Raw genomic sequence first — 13,001 nt, forward strand, 5'->3', positions numbered from 1 at the left:
TGACAGAGAGTGATCCAGCAGTTCCTCAGAACGAAAGGTCAATCAAAGGAAAATAGCATTTAGGAGGACCAAGCTTATTGCTGACCTACACATGTGACAGATCCAGAGGCAAGTCTGGTGCCATCAGGAGAGAGGCTTGTGCAGCCTGCCCCAATGAGGCACATGACATGATTGGGAAACTATCTGATTCCTCCAGGTCTCCAAATTCATCAGGAGTCAACCTGAATGTCGGAAGGAAAGGGATTTTGAAGGAGCTACAGCAGGTTTGCAAGCACTGTCCCTGCTTGCCCTGCACCAAGCACTTTCCCTAGTGCTAATTTTAGATCTGTTTTTGCTATTTGAATATGCATGGAGTAGAACCCTGGCTCACAAGTCGGTTGGAATGACCTGGTTTTGTAGGGCTGTAGGTCAAGGAGGACCTATCTAAGGGCCAACCCAGAATTTCAGCACAGCTATGGACTCGTGTGGACATTTCTGCTCCTTTATACTGAGTGAGATGCTGCACTGTGTAGGGGAATGTAGCAGAATTTGAGGTTGAATCCTCTTCTGGTATTGGGGAATTCTACTTTATTAAAGCCAACACACTCAACTCCTCCAGGTGAGTGGGTTTCTTTTATACAAGATTCAGCAACATGACTTAGGTCAGGTCAGCGTCCAGATGATCTTTGGATCATCTCTCTGTCCACAAAGCTGGCTGGAGTTCTCCCAAGGTAAAGAACATTAGCAGTGTGGTTTGCAGTGCTGAGAAAGACCTGGATAGAAGGATTTCAAATGGTGTTGTGCCAGATCACTTGGAGTATGGGAGGGCTCCAGCATCTCTGACATGCTGCCTCACAGGAGCCTGCAGAAGGTGTGCAGCGCTGGGTGTTTGCCAGGGACTGACTTCACCAGAATGAGTGCTCTCAAGAGACTTAGTTTGGGTTTTCAGTAGTTCTTCGGAAGCTGAGTGTGTCTAAGACCTATTGATTTAAGCAGGCTCTTAGTTTAACTAATTAATGAGTTTCAAGTTAGTTCATGGCTCTTTTCTCAGCAGTGTGGTCCACCAGCAAAGCTGCAGAATTTGTGGGTGCGATTCAGCATGAGTAACTGCGATAGCAGCTCTGTAGTCATTCCTGAGCTGGACTGGATGTGCTGCCTTAGTCATGCTGGGGGAAATTCAGGCAGACACTGGAATAATAGGAATTAGTCATGAGGAAGTGCAAATATGAGCTCTGTAGCTTGTCCCATGTGAGTCCAATCCTGCAAAACACTAGCAACAGGAATAAAATATGAGGGAACAGTTCCAAATCCCACAAACATCTTGTGGGTTTTGGGTGCAACTCAACATTAGCAATCCTTAGCAAAACATTTTGTCCTTATGCAAGAGCAGGGCACTTATTATCACACCCATTAATAGACTGTTCTGGGAAGAGTATTGCTGTTGCAGTTTGTGTGGAACTTGTGCAAGGCAGAAAAGGCAGATGCAGGGGGAAAAAAAGACTCTGCTTCAACTTCTCAGAACCTTGAGGAGAAATTCCAGTTTGGATTCATCTTTGGGATCATTCCCACTCTTGGACTCTTAATGAAGTCTTTTATTTACTTATCTACTTACTTATTTATCTGAGTATTGGCTTGTCCAAGTGGACACGATGATCTTGAAGGTCTCTTTCAATCTATTCTATTCTATTCTATTCTATTCTATTCTATTCTATTCTATTCTATTCTATTCTATTCTATTCTATTCTATTCTATTCTATTCTATTCTATTCTATTCTATTCTATTCTATTCTATTCTATTCTATTCTATTCTATCCCTGCCCGTGGCAGGGAGGTGAGGTTGGCACTAGATGATCCTTGTGGTCCCTTCCAACCCTGACTGATACTAAGTGCATCCTGTTGCTATGAGGCGTATAGGGACACTCTGTTTTCCCTGAAATTATCAGTGTTTACAAAGAACAAATATTTGCCAGTCAGGGTAAACTGGCAGGGCTGCTGAGGCAATGTATAAATATACCCTCTTGTACTATAATCAAGGCTAGCATGTCATGCTGTGCAGCATCTTTTAGTGAAGCACTACCCAATGAATGCTTTATGTCCAACAACTGCAGGCTTCTGCATCTCAGATAAAGCCCATCTGGTGGCTATTAAAGGGAATTACTGTACATACAACATGAAAGGATTCTAACATTTAGGGGGTGGGCAGTGTTGTTTGGGTTTTTTTAAGTGCCAGTGCTGTTACTAATTTTGTCTTCAGGATAAGTGTTAAATTTAAAACAACTCCAGTTGCTTTACTAAATACAGCTGGACAGTTTGCATGTTGGACTCCTCCTTGCTATAGGAAAATGGAGGGGCTTTGGAAAATTAAACTACGCTCAGCAGCAGGCCTCCCTGGGGGGTTAGGATGAGCTGCTGCTGCTGGCAAGGCTACAGCTTCCAGCCTTGCAGAAAGCCAGTATCTCTGTTGTATCTGTGTTTTTAGCCTTGGCTATAAGGGAGTTTTGGTAAGCACCTCTGGCTGTATCTTCAGTCACTCACTGGTCCGTGGCCTGTTTGATGACTCATCTTTAGACCCGTGCTGTCTCACTGGCAGAAGTAATCACAGCTCCTCCTTTCTCCTTTCCTAGGGCCCCCCAGGATTTCTGATAAAGTGATTCACCGTCAGTCAGTGAGGCTAGGGAGGACCATCAAGCTCCTGTGCCCAGTTGAGGGCGACCCCCCACCTCTCACCATGTGGATGAAGGATGGACGCACCATCCACAGCGGCTGGACCAGGTTCCGAATTCTTCAGCAAGGGCTGAAAATCAAGGAGGTGGAAAGTGAAGATGCAGGAACCTACATTTGCAAAGCCACCAATGGGTTTGGCAGCACCAACGTGAACTACACCCTCATCGTGATCGGTGAGTAGAGCTGGAGAAAAGCCAGGCTTCACCTGCTCTGGGAGGGGAGAGAGAGCCGGTTGCTGTGTGGCTGTCAAGTGATTGCAGATTTGCTTTGCTAATCATTTACTGACCTCCATTCTGAACTGGCCCTTTCCAGTGTTTGAGGATTGCCAGAGCTGGCTGGGTTGCTGCACATCTTCTGCTGCAGCCGGCTGCAGGCAGATAAGATTACACAGTGCCAAAGGTTACAAATAAACAGAAATGATGCAATAGTTACTAGGGTCCAGATCACAATGAATTCCACACAGGAAAGGCTGTGTGATAAGGAGAGGTCACACTGATCTTCATGTTTGCTGTTGGATCAGGGCAGTTCTGAAAACAAATGTTAAGGCACCCATATGAAAACACAGAACTGGAGGATCCAGGTGCTGAGCTTCTGCAGAGCGTCGTGTATTCAGGACTCATAACATTTAGGATGAAAAGAAGCTCAGAGCTGGCATATGACCCAGAGAAATCCTGAGAAATCCCCTGGGTGGAAGCAGGATTTCAAAAAAAGCTTCAGATGCTGTCTTGGTGACCATGAGTTTGCTGGCAGTGCTTTGGATCGGCTTCAAGGGCTTGCTTGGCTTGGCAGTGGCATTTTGGGGTCAGTTCCTGGGCTGAGCATTCCTGAAGGCCCCCAAAGACATTTCTCTAGATAGTCAGAGATTCCTCTGCTGTGGCTGCCACAGATATATGCTCATTGGTCTTTGTCTATGAGAAAGGAAAGAGTTGGCTGAAATTCAACGTGCTGGAGGATGCCAAGAGAGCAGAGGGGAGGGTTACAAAGCAGGGGGTGAGATCAGGTACCTTGCTCACTCCATTGCCTGATCAGCACCCCAGATATATTGTCTACAAAGTTCTATTTCTCTCAGCCAGTGGAAGTGAGGACAGAGTTTAGGGCAGTTTCCTGCTGCTGCTGGTTGGCACTTGGCCTGCTTTTGTTCTGTTTCCTCTTCTTCCCCTTTACAGTAGGAAGGCTGCTGTGGACTCAGAGCATGTTGCAAACACTTGGTGCTGCTTGGTGGAGGATTACCACCCGATAACAGGGTGACTCTTGGAGAATGCTCTTTGCTGCAGAACCAGTATGGGGGAGAGGCAGGAATGCAGATGTCTTATCAGGGAAGAGATGCTTAGGTGAGGGAAACACTCTTGCAATATAACTTCTGTGGCATCAGTGAGATGGGGCCACTACAGCCATCTTACTGTTTCCACAGTTTGTGGATTTGATTTTCCTTCTTCATCTCTTTCCTATCCACATCCATCTACCTTTGCTACACTGAGCAAATAGGGGGAGGTAAAAATGGTCTCTAAAGAGTCATGTCTATACAGACTTCTTTTGGATGTGTTTTCCAGACTGGCGTGGAGAAAGGAATGCTGTAGGAACCTGCTTCAGCCTTGCTTGTCCTTTTGCAGTATGTGAAGTTTGCTGAGGTCTTCTATCTTCTGTGATATCCAGTATCTTCTAGAAAAGCTTAGGGCCCAAGCCACCTCCCACTATTCCAGGACAAAGAGACAGTGACGCATCCCTTGAGTCAAGGAAGGCTCTGACTGTTCCTGGTAGCACAACAGAAATAAATGAAAGGGAAAATCAGGAGACACAGGGCAAAAGTTGAACTAGAATTCAGGAAAGACTGAGGCAAAAACTCTGAGTTGCTCAGGGAAATTGTATTCTCAAGTTTAACTGTGTTAAGAACAACAGTGTTCATTATATTTGGCGGTGAAAAAGTCGTGGCCGCAAACACTACTTGTTTAGCGCCTCGTCAGGCAGCTATGTAAGGAAATGGCAAGCTCCCACTGGGCTCTGTGGGTGTGAGACTGAGCCCTATGCAAACAAATATTGATCACCAAGTGCCAAGAAAAGAGGAACTAAATGAGTGGCAGATGTATGGGCTGAGTTACTGTTCATCTCCACATATCCTTGTTGAAATGCTGGCTAAAACCAGTGCTCGTTGCACTCTTTGTGCCTGCCTTCCTTTTCTCGCACTGTGGCCTTGTGCATTGTTGTTGTTCCGACCATTTTTGGTGGTCACTGTCTCCAGTAGTACAGATGTGTTCATTTTGAACCAATTGCTTCTCAGTATGACAATTTTCCCTGAAGATGAATGTGTCCCCCAGTGTCTTTATTGCCAAGTGAATGCAAGATGTCACTGACTTCCTCTTTCAAGGGGCCCAGGCATTTAATGTGTTGGCCGGGTGTTTCTGGTCATCTAGGTGAAAATACTTCTGGTTGAGGGCAAATCAGTCCTTTGCTGATTTTTCAGAAGGAGGCAGTGATTTAAAACCAACTGCATATCAGTTCTGAGGACGAAGATCAAACTGTTGGAGCTGTTTTGTTTTGTGCTCCGGAAATCATAAAATTCATTAGAGAGAGAGTGGCTTTTTGAACCATATGGCCTCTATTGCTCCACTCCTTCAAAGGAGAAAAAGCCTTCTTATTCCAGCTTTGCTGCTGGTGCCAAACATGTAAAAACATGCAGGTGTCAGACGTGGGCAAGGTGGTTAAGACGTTAAATCTAGAGCAGCATTTAAATGATTCATTGAATGTTGTGACTTGAACGAAAAGAGTAATTCATTTTGACGTGAAAACATTCTGGGAATTGAAGCAGTAATATCTGGAATTGATACAGTGGTTTATTGAAAGGTTTGGGAGTAATGCTGTATGTATCCTTTAAGTGAGACCTGCCACACCACTGGCAAGTTAGGACCTGTCACTGTTGTGCTGTATACGTGTACACTGCAGCAGGATATGGTGATTGTTTATCCAAGGCCTTATAGAGAGCTGAAACTAACATTTAGCAGCCTTGAATCTCTCTCCCTGCATTCAGTACTATCTAACTCTTACTGCTGAGTCTCTGCATTCCAGTACAGTATAGTCTCTCTACATTCCAGTACAGTACATTCCAACCAAAAGCTGTGACATTGTATAAAGGATTAAAGAGGGCAGTGAATTCTTCAGCACCAGTGGGTGCCAGCAGACATGGCAGAGATGGGCTTCCATGTTTAAGTTGCAGGTTGGTCTCTGTGAGGTGTAATAATTTTGGTATGAACCTCTCTGAATGTCAGTTAGTGGCTTTCATGATGGATCTTGCTTGCAACCAGCCACCCTGGTGCATGGGCAGTGCAAACACAGATCTGCCCCTACACGTCTGCAGACAAACAGAGCTCAGCCTGCAAGTGTGGATTAATAGGATTTTACAGATGGCAACAAAGGCAAGGAGAGACCAGGTGGTTAGTCCAAGACCACATAAAATATGAGCTGTGGCTCAGAGTTGCGTCTAAACCTCTTAAATCTCACCCTCAAAGACCATTCCTGCTTCCTAACACTTTGCTGAAGTCTTTTCTTCCTAATTTAGCATCTTCCTGCCCCTGTGTTGGAAAGGGAATCTTTGCTTATTCTAGGTTTTTGATCTTCCTTCTCCGACAAAGGTTTTGCCAACCCAGATGGTAGCAATTGGTTTCTGCCCTGCTTACTTCCCCATCTTTTCAGATTGCGGGGCCTGGATCCCAAAGATCCAAGGAATCCTGCTCTAATTCACCCCTGAGTGAAATGTAAGCCAGTCAAAGCAGATAACCAATATAAGTCAAAATTACAATTTCCTCTCCTAGCCGGCCTTAATAGTTTCTGTGGCTTACCACAAGATTTGGGATGCCAATTACACTGCAGACAGATTTATAAATGCTGGAAGAGGAACTTCTCTTTAATCAGTATTAAACCAACTTTGCAGTTATTAAGTGGAATGATTCCTTATTGTGGAGAATGATCTGTGGCTCATCAAAAGGAACGTGCTGTACCTCCTCAAAAAGTTATTTGTACAATGATGCCCTTGAAAAAAAATTACCTTTAAGGTTTTATTCTCAGCTGAATCAATTCTGAAGAGCTGATGTATAATGTACAGGTAAAAAGTAGCTTCTGTTTTGCTTGGTTGGCATGTGCTATTTCTTTACTGCAGAATCGAACTTCCTTGCCAGTATGCTCTAAAAGGAAGACAGAAAGAGGGAAACAAAATGTTGACTAGCTGTCTACCTTGTGTGCATGTGATGGTGTAACTGAAATCTTCATCAAGTTGTGGCCAGCTTGGAGAAGCTGTGAGGTTGCACATGTGGGGCTATTTCATGCTCCAGCCATCAGGCCCTCTCTGGGTAATCTTCACCCAAATAGGTGAGATTTGCCTGGCTTAAAAGCAACCAAACCCAAAGTCTTCTAACAAGGAAGTGCTGGACAGCCTCCCTTTCCATCTCTCTCTGCAATAACAAACAGTATAAACTTGTTCCAGAAGTCTGGTCCTTCTGTGTTTGGAAACAGCTATAGAGGGAGTGTTAGGAAATATTGATGCTGTAGCACAATGACCTCTTTCATTGATACACAACACAGAGGACTTTTCACTTGCAGAAGTGTTCTGGGCTAAATTCTGCAAGGTGTGCCAGCATTGCAACATGCAGGGCTGTTGCTACAGGTGCTGCCAGTAAATACTTCATCTTGCATCAGTTGCTCAACCAAGTGATGAAATAGCAAACTGCCTCTGTTTTTGCATCTGCATGCATGTTTCTTGTTACCTTCTGTAGCAAAGGAAAAGGAAGCAGCAACAACAGCAGAGCTGGGGATTGTCTCTGCACTGCTTCACTTGGGAGTTTGTAAACTGCTGGAGACACATCTTGTTTGGGTGCACTCAGCACATAAAAGACTGACATTTACTCCAAGGAACAGCTGTTCCAGTGTTTCTCTTCTTGCTGAAAGAGGCTCTGCCTGCTTGCAACTCTTTTTTCCCCTTCTTTGGGTTTATCTAGAGGAAGATTTTGTTGAAGAATTCATCATCCATGCAGTTCATATGCCTCACTGGTGCCTGGCCCTCTGAGTGACCAAACTGCTTGACCCTATTGCACTGTGGAGTAGTAAGGTCTTGATGTAGAGAGCCGGAGGAAGAGTGCAGCTTCTCCTAAACCTCTGGTGAGCTGTTCAGAAGTTGAGCTCCGTTTCATTTTCAAACAAATCAAATTTGCTATTAAATGTCTGCTATCTGACTGCTGCAATTGATTGCCTTGAGAATCTTCCCTGAGATCAGATGATTTATCTTTAAAGTAGCTTTCTCCTGCTGAGCCAGCTGCTATTTTATGTTGGGGTTTGTTATGTTTTTTCCCTTTTTGCAGCTTGTCCAAAGACAGGTCTCTTTGATAGCAGGCATCTGTGAACAATTTCCATTAAAATAACCTTTGTTTGTTTGTTTGTTTTTAAACATTCAGAATAAGATCCTGGGGAAAAAAAAAAAAAGGCAATATCTGAATGGATATGTATTCTAATGTGGTTGGGTTTTGGAGGGGTTTTTTTCTCTGCTCATAGTAACAGCAAATACTGTGTGAAAAGAAAAATCAAGTGCAGTAAAATATGGTTTGCATTACAGTTCTCCAATGAAGTCATCAATCCATGTCTCAGAACTCATTTGTAGTGCAAAAGCTGAGAAAACATTTGTAGCCCAGAGTCAGGTGCCACTGGCCATCTCGGAAGAGCATGACAAATTAATGTTGGGGGTTTGGCCTCTTAATAAACCCTGGGGACCAGGGAGAGATGTGCTTAGCAAGATGGGAATCAGTGCTGAGTCAGCAGTGTGTGCAGTATCACAGTATCACTAAGGTTGGAAGAGACCTCGAGGATCATCCAGTCCAACCTGTCACCACAGATCTCATGACTAGACCATGGCAACAAGTGCCACGTCTAGTCTCATCTTGAACACCTCCAGGGATGGTGACTCCACCACCTCCCTGGGCAGCACATTCCAATGACAAATGACTCTCTCAGTGAAAAACTTTCTCCTCACCTCGAGTCTAAACTTCCCCTGATGCAGCTTGAGACTGTGTCCCCTTGTTCTGGTGCTGGTTGCCTGGGAGAAGAAACCATGCCTGGCTACAACCACCTTTCAGGTAGTTGTAGAGGGCAATGAGGTCACCCCTGAGCCTCCTCTTCTCCAGGCTAAACAATCCCAGCTCCCTCAGCCTCTCCTCATAGGGCTTGTGCACCACGGGACTGCTTATGCTGAGCAAAACCTGAAATTAGTCACCATTGAAAACCAAACCAAACAAACCACCCAAAACAACCAAAGAAAAAAAGGTGAAGTGTTTGCATTTGAGAGCAAGGTGGTGGAGCTTGTGCTGGTCATGGTATGGAGTTAGCAATCCGTCTTCAGCGCATTTCCTTCAACCCAACGTGTGAAAGGCTGTCCATCCAACGTGAGACCATTAACACAATCACAGGGTATATAATGGTGACTAATGATGATTAGTCAGTTGTTACATGGAAATGAAGAATTTCTTGTGACAATAAACAGTAACAAAGTTCTTATGCTTTATTTGTCGAGGCCCCAATCCAGCAGCTGGATCTACGTTGGTGGCCTACTGCGCGTACTCAGCGTGATTAACACCAGATGAGGATCTGGCCATAGTCACTGATGCTTAGTAATGGTTATGTTGCTAATTAAAGCTCAGATTGTTTTGAGCAGAAAAGAGGAGCCTTAGTTTACTACTCAAGGCCCAGCAATTGCACTGATTGCGCAAGGACTTTTTGCCCGCGTGTGGTATTGGGTCACTGGGTCACAGTAACCATTCTGGAGATTCAAGTGGGGCTTCAGTTCATAGTAAGATCTGTCTCACTAGTGTTGCCCAGTGAGGGGATCCTGTGTGCCAGCCTGTGGGAAGAAACTGTCAATCTGCACGAGCTGATCTCACTGACTAGAGGAGTCAATGAAATGCTCAGTGTGTAACATGAGTGTTTTCATGTTTTGGTGCAAAGTCCTAGCTAAAAACTGATCACTTGGAATTAAAGCTCCTTTTCCACTGGAAGTGACTCATAATTGGCTAATGATGCTCTCACCCAAACCAGGGTTCTTCCTTCTGAGTGTTTATTAGCACAGGCATAAAGACACACACCCTGACCAAATTTAGTGCAGCTCAGGGGCAGCGCAGGCCTGTGAAAAGAAGTCTAAAAGCAATTCCAGCAGGGCCTCCATTTTTTTCATTTGGGGAATCCTGCTCAGAGTCCAAGAAACTCCCTGTGCTGAGGTGCAGCAGTTTGACTTCTGGCAAATGCCTTCTGTCCTGGCAGGGGAAAAGAGAAGAGATAAATAGCCCAAAATGAAAAGGTGACTATTTCTGGATTGCTGTAGAAAACCCAATTTCACTAGTTTAGCCACTTTGATGAGTGCTACACTAGATAGATATCACAACAGCCCATAATAATTTGCTCTTGAAAAGCTCTTTCTCCATGAAGAGGTGATGATGTGAGTGCCAGTATTAGCTGTAGCCATCCTAGAAGTGACTGATCAAAAATGTAGCACCAAGTGATTTAATTGATGGCCCTTGTGAACGGGTGGAAAAGGCTGGACAATATCACAACCAGCTCTAGAGTGTAACTCAGTGCTAATGCTGTATAATGTCCACAGTTTTTACAAGATCTTTGCTAAGTTTCATTAGTTGCATTTGATTTTATAACAAACTTTACAGCATGCTTATCAATACCTCACGTTGTGGCTAACAAAAGCCTCACTGTTTCGGGTGCATTTTTTTCCCCTTTCCCCTTTGTGAAGCTGTAGCATAGAAGCCAAGTTAAGAAGGTGACAACACCTGTTCACAATTTAAAGGAAATGAAAAGATTTTTTTCCATGGATGTAAGCATGAAATTCATACATGTATGTATGGATATATAATTTCCCCTCATACTCCATCCTGTGGTAGACTGTGGCAGCCCAGAACTGCAGCCAGCGCCAATGGGAGGCGTGCAGGCCAGATGGATGCATTTAGCCCACAATCCTCTGCAGATGCTGCCGAGGGGTAGCTGCTGCTGCACCCATGCAGACTGCAAGCTGCAGCTCTGTTTGCTCCACCATCATTGTTTGGGAATGAAAGCAATACACAATGCCAGGCAGGCTGAGGTTACAGCGTGTTTGATCTGAGCAATTTATGGCTTCCTTCTGTTAAATGATATTAATAGAATTAGCCTCTGAGCCCAACGAGTTTGCAGCATACACGTCGGATTTCTTCTCGTCACTATGTCTGAGGCTAAAAACATCTTTGGTCTCAGACTTTATTAATCAGAGTTGGTTTTGTTGCAGTCCTCCATGCTGGAGAATCTCAGCCTGTGTTGACAGTTGAGTGTTGATGTGCTGATTGGTCCACATCCACAGATCTATAATGCTTAGAAATAGCTGCGCTTGTGAGTAAAGCCAAGGCAGTCCCCGGTCCAAGCAGATGATGTATGGAAAGCAGAAGGTAGTCTAGATTAACAGCCAAGGTATGCTGTGTCTGCAGAATATCAGTGAAGAGTCTTTTAAATATAGTGTGCCAAGTAATGAGAAGCCATCATGCTAATTGCAGACCTGGTCATCAGCACTTTTGAGTTATCTACCATCTTGCCAGCCATTCAAGATGACCATCTTCCCCACCTGTCTGTTAACTTTCCTGTGACTACTACTGTCCTCTTCTTTTCTTGGTAATTTCCTTGACATCTCTGTTCCATCCCTTTTCTTGCCAAACACTGGGAGTGAAGGACTTAGCATGGCCTCATTGGACTCAGTGGACCTCCGAAGCTGGGTTGAGTTTCCTGGACAGAGCGTCTCCACAAGAACTCTGCCAGAGAGCCCTGTGCCCCATTCTCTAGGGCCATCATACAGCTTTGCTGTCCTCAGTTTGCCCAGTAAATAGCACTGGTAGTGACTTTTAGGCAAATGTTAGTCCCTTGGATATCAGTTAACTCAGAAATGCACAAGAGACACACTTGTAAATTAAGGCACAGTGTATAGTATTTCTTATAGAAAGAACAGCACCAGGCTGGGCTAGTTTATAAGGTGTAGCTTGAATGTTGATTTTGGAGACTCCCTCTTCATGTGTAAATGTGCACATACAGCACTGATGGCTCACATGCAGCTTCTTGGTCCGTGCGTGTAGGTATGCTGCCTGGTAAGGTGTGTGGTTGTTGAGGAGGTGGATTTAACATTCCTGTAGGGTCTGGGTCTCTACCTTCCCTCTGATGTCTTTGGCATCCAAGTTAAGAAAGAGATGAAGAAAAGGAAAATGCAAACCAAACAAACCCCACTCAACAGAATTTCTGGCAATCAGTGCAGGAGCCTGTTTTGAAATCCAATTTATTTTTGTTTGATGAGAGAAGGAACATATTCTGTGTTGTGCTTGATGAATAATCACATTGTGCTACGACCCTCTGTTTCTTCTTACTTCATAATAACGTGGGTTTCATAGTCAGAACTGAATATTTACATTATACACTTTTGGCAATAAATTTGGAAAGGAAGAGGGGAAAAAAAAGTACTAATCCCAGGAGTTCTGAAGCCTATGCTCCCTCCTGAACGTACCCTGTTAAAGACATTAAGTCCCTTGCAAACATCCATCTATCAGCAGCTGAGAGTTTGTAAAAGGCCTACTTTGTTCTGAACTCCCTGCCCTACTGATTATGCACAGTTCTTTTATTTTGTGACTAGGATGACGACCCCTTAGCCTGGTAATGATGACAGATTTATGTATTTTAACACCCAGACACTGCTGTATTTGTTAAGGGCTGCCAGACTCCAACAGTGCTGCAACTGTAGTTTATTTTCATTGTCAGTTTGTGCTGCTTTTTAAGGTGTTCTCCAGCCACTGGAAGCAATGCCACTGCTGCTCTCAGAGGTTGAGATGTCAGGGTGTTAAGAGCATGAGCCACCATCCTTGGACTGTTTCCACTCATAAAACATCAGCTTGACTCTGGTCGCCTCACGGGGTGGAACCTGCTCCTTGCACTGAAGCCAAGGAAAAGAGGGGGAAAATAAAACCCCTCTGAGCAGTAAAAGGAATCAGATAACACAGAATATATCCCTTCACTTGCTACTCCCATGATGTATTTTGCAGCTCTCAAGTTAATGTTTTAAAGAAAGCCTTCTTTTAACGTGCAGTAAAAGCGAAGAGCATAAACATCCCTTGCAAGCGTAGCCGGTAAAGCGCTCTGTGGGTCAGCACATCTGTCTTCTACGCAGCGCCTCTGTCTGTGAGTTCTTTTGGGTTGTTTTAAATTACTGCAAGTGGCAGAACAATAGGGAGACAAATAGGAAGAACAATGCTGTTGTTTAA

The 13,001-nt window shown here is 44.4% G+C and overlaps 1 protein-coding gene across 5 annotated transcripts in view; it reads left to right on the top strand.

Annotated features, from left to right (window-relative positions):
- Positions 1-13,001, top strand: part of FGFRL1 (fibroblast growth factor receptor like 1) — a 173,614-nt gene that overhangs the window by 92,007 nt on the left and 68,606 nt on the right. For all 5 annotated transcript variants that reach the window (XM_068149539.1, XM_068149540.1, XM_068149543.1 and 2 more), the window contains one exon: positions 2,604-2,876. In XM_068149539.1, coding sequence (XP_068005640.1) covers positions 2,604-2,876 — 273 coding nt within the window. The remainder of the gene's footprint in view (positions 1-2,603; positions 2,877-13,001) is intronic.

This window comes from Melanerpes formicivorus, unplaced genomic scaffold, assembly GCF_026170545.1.
Source record: "Melanerpes formicivorus ecotype bairdi unplaced genomic scaffold, bMelFor1.0.p_v2 SCAF_18, whole genome shotgun sequence".
Taxonomy (NCBI): domain Eukaryota; kingdom Metazoa; phylum Chordata; class Aves; order Piciformes; family Picidae; genus Melanerpes; species Melanerpes formicivorus.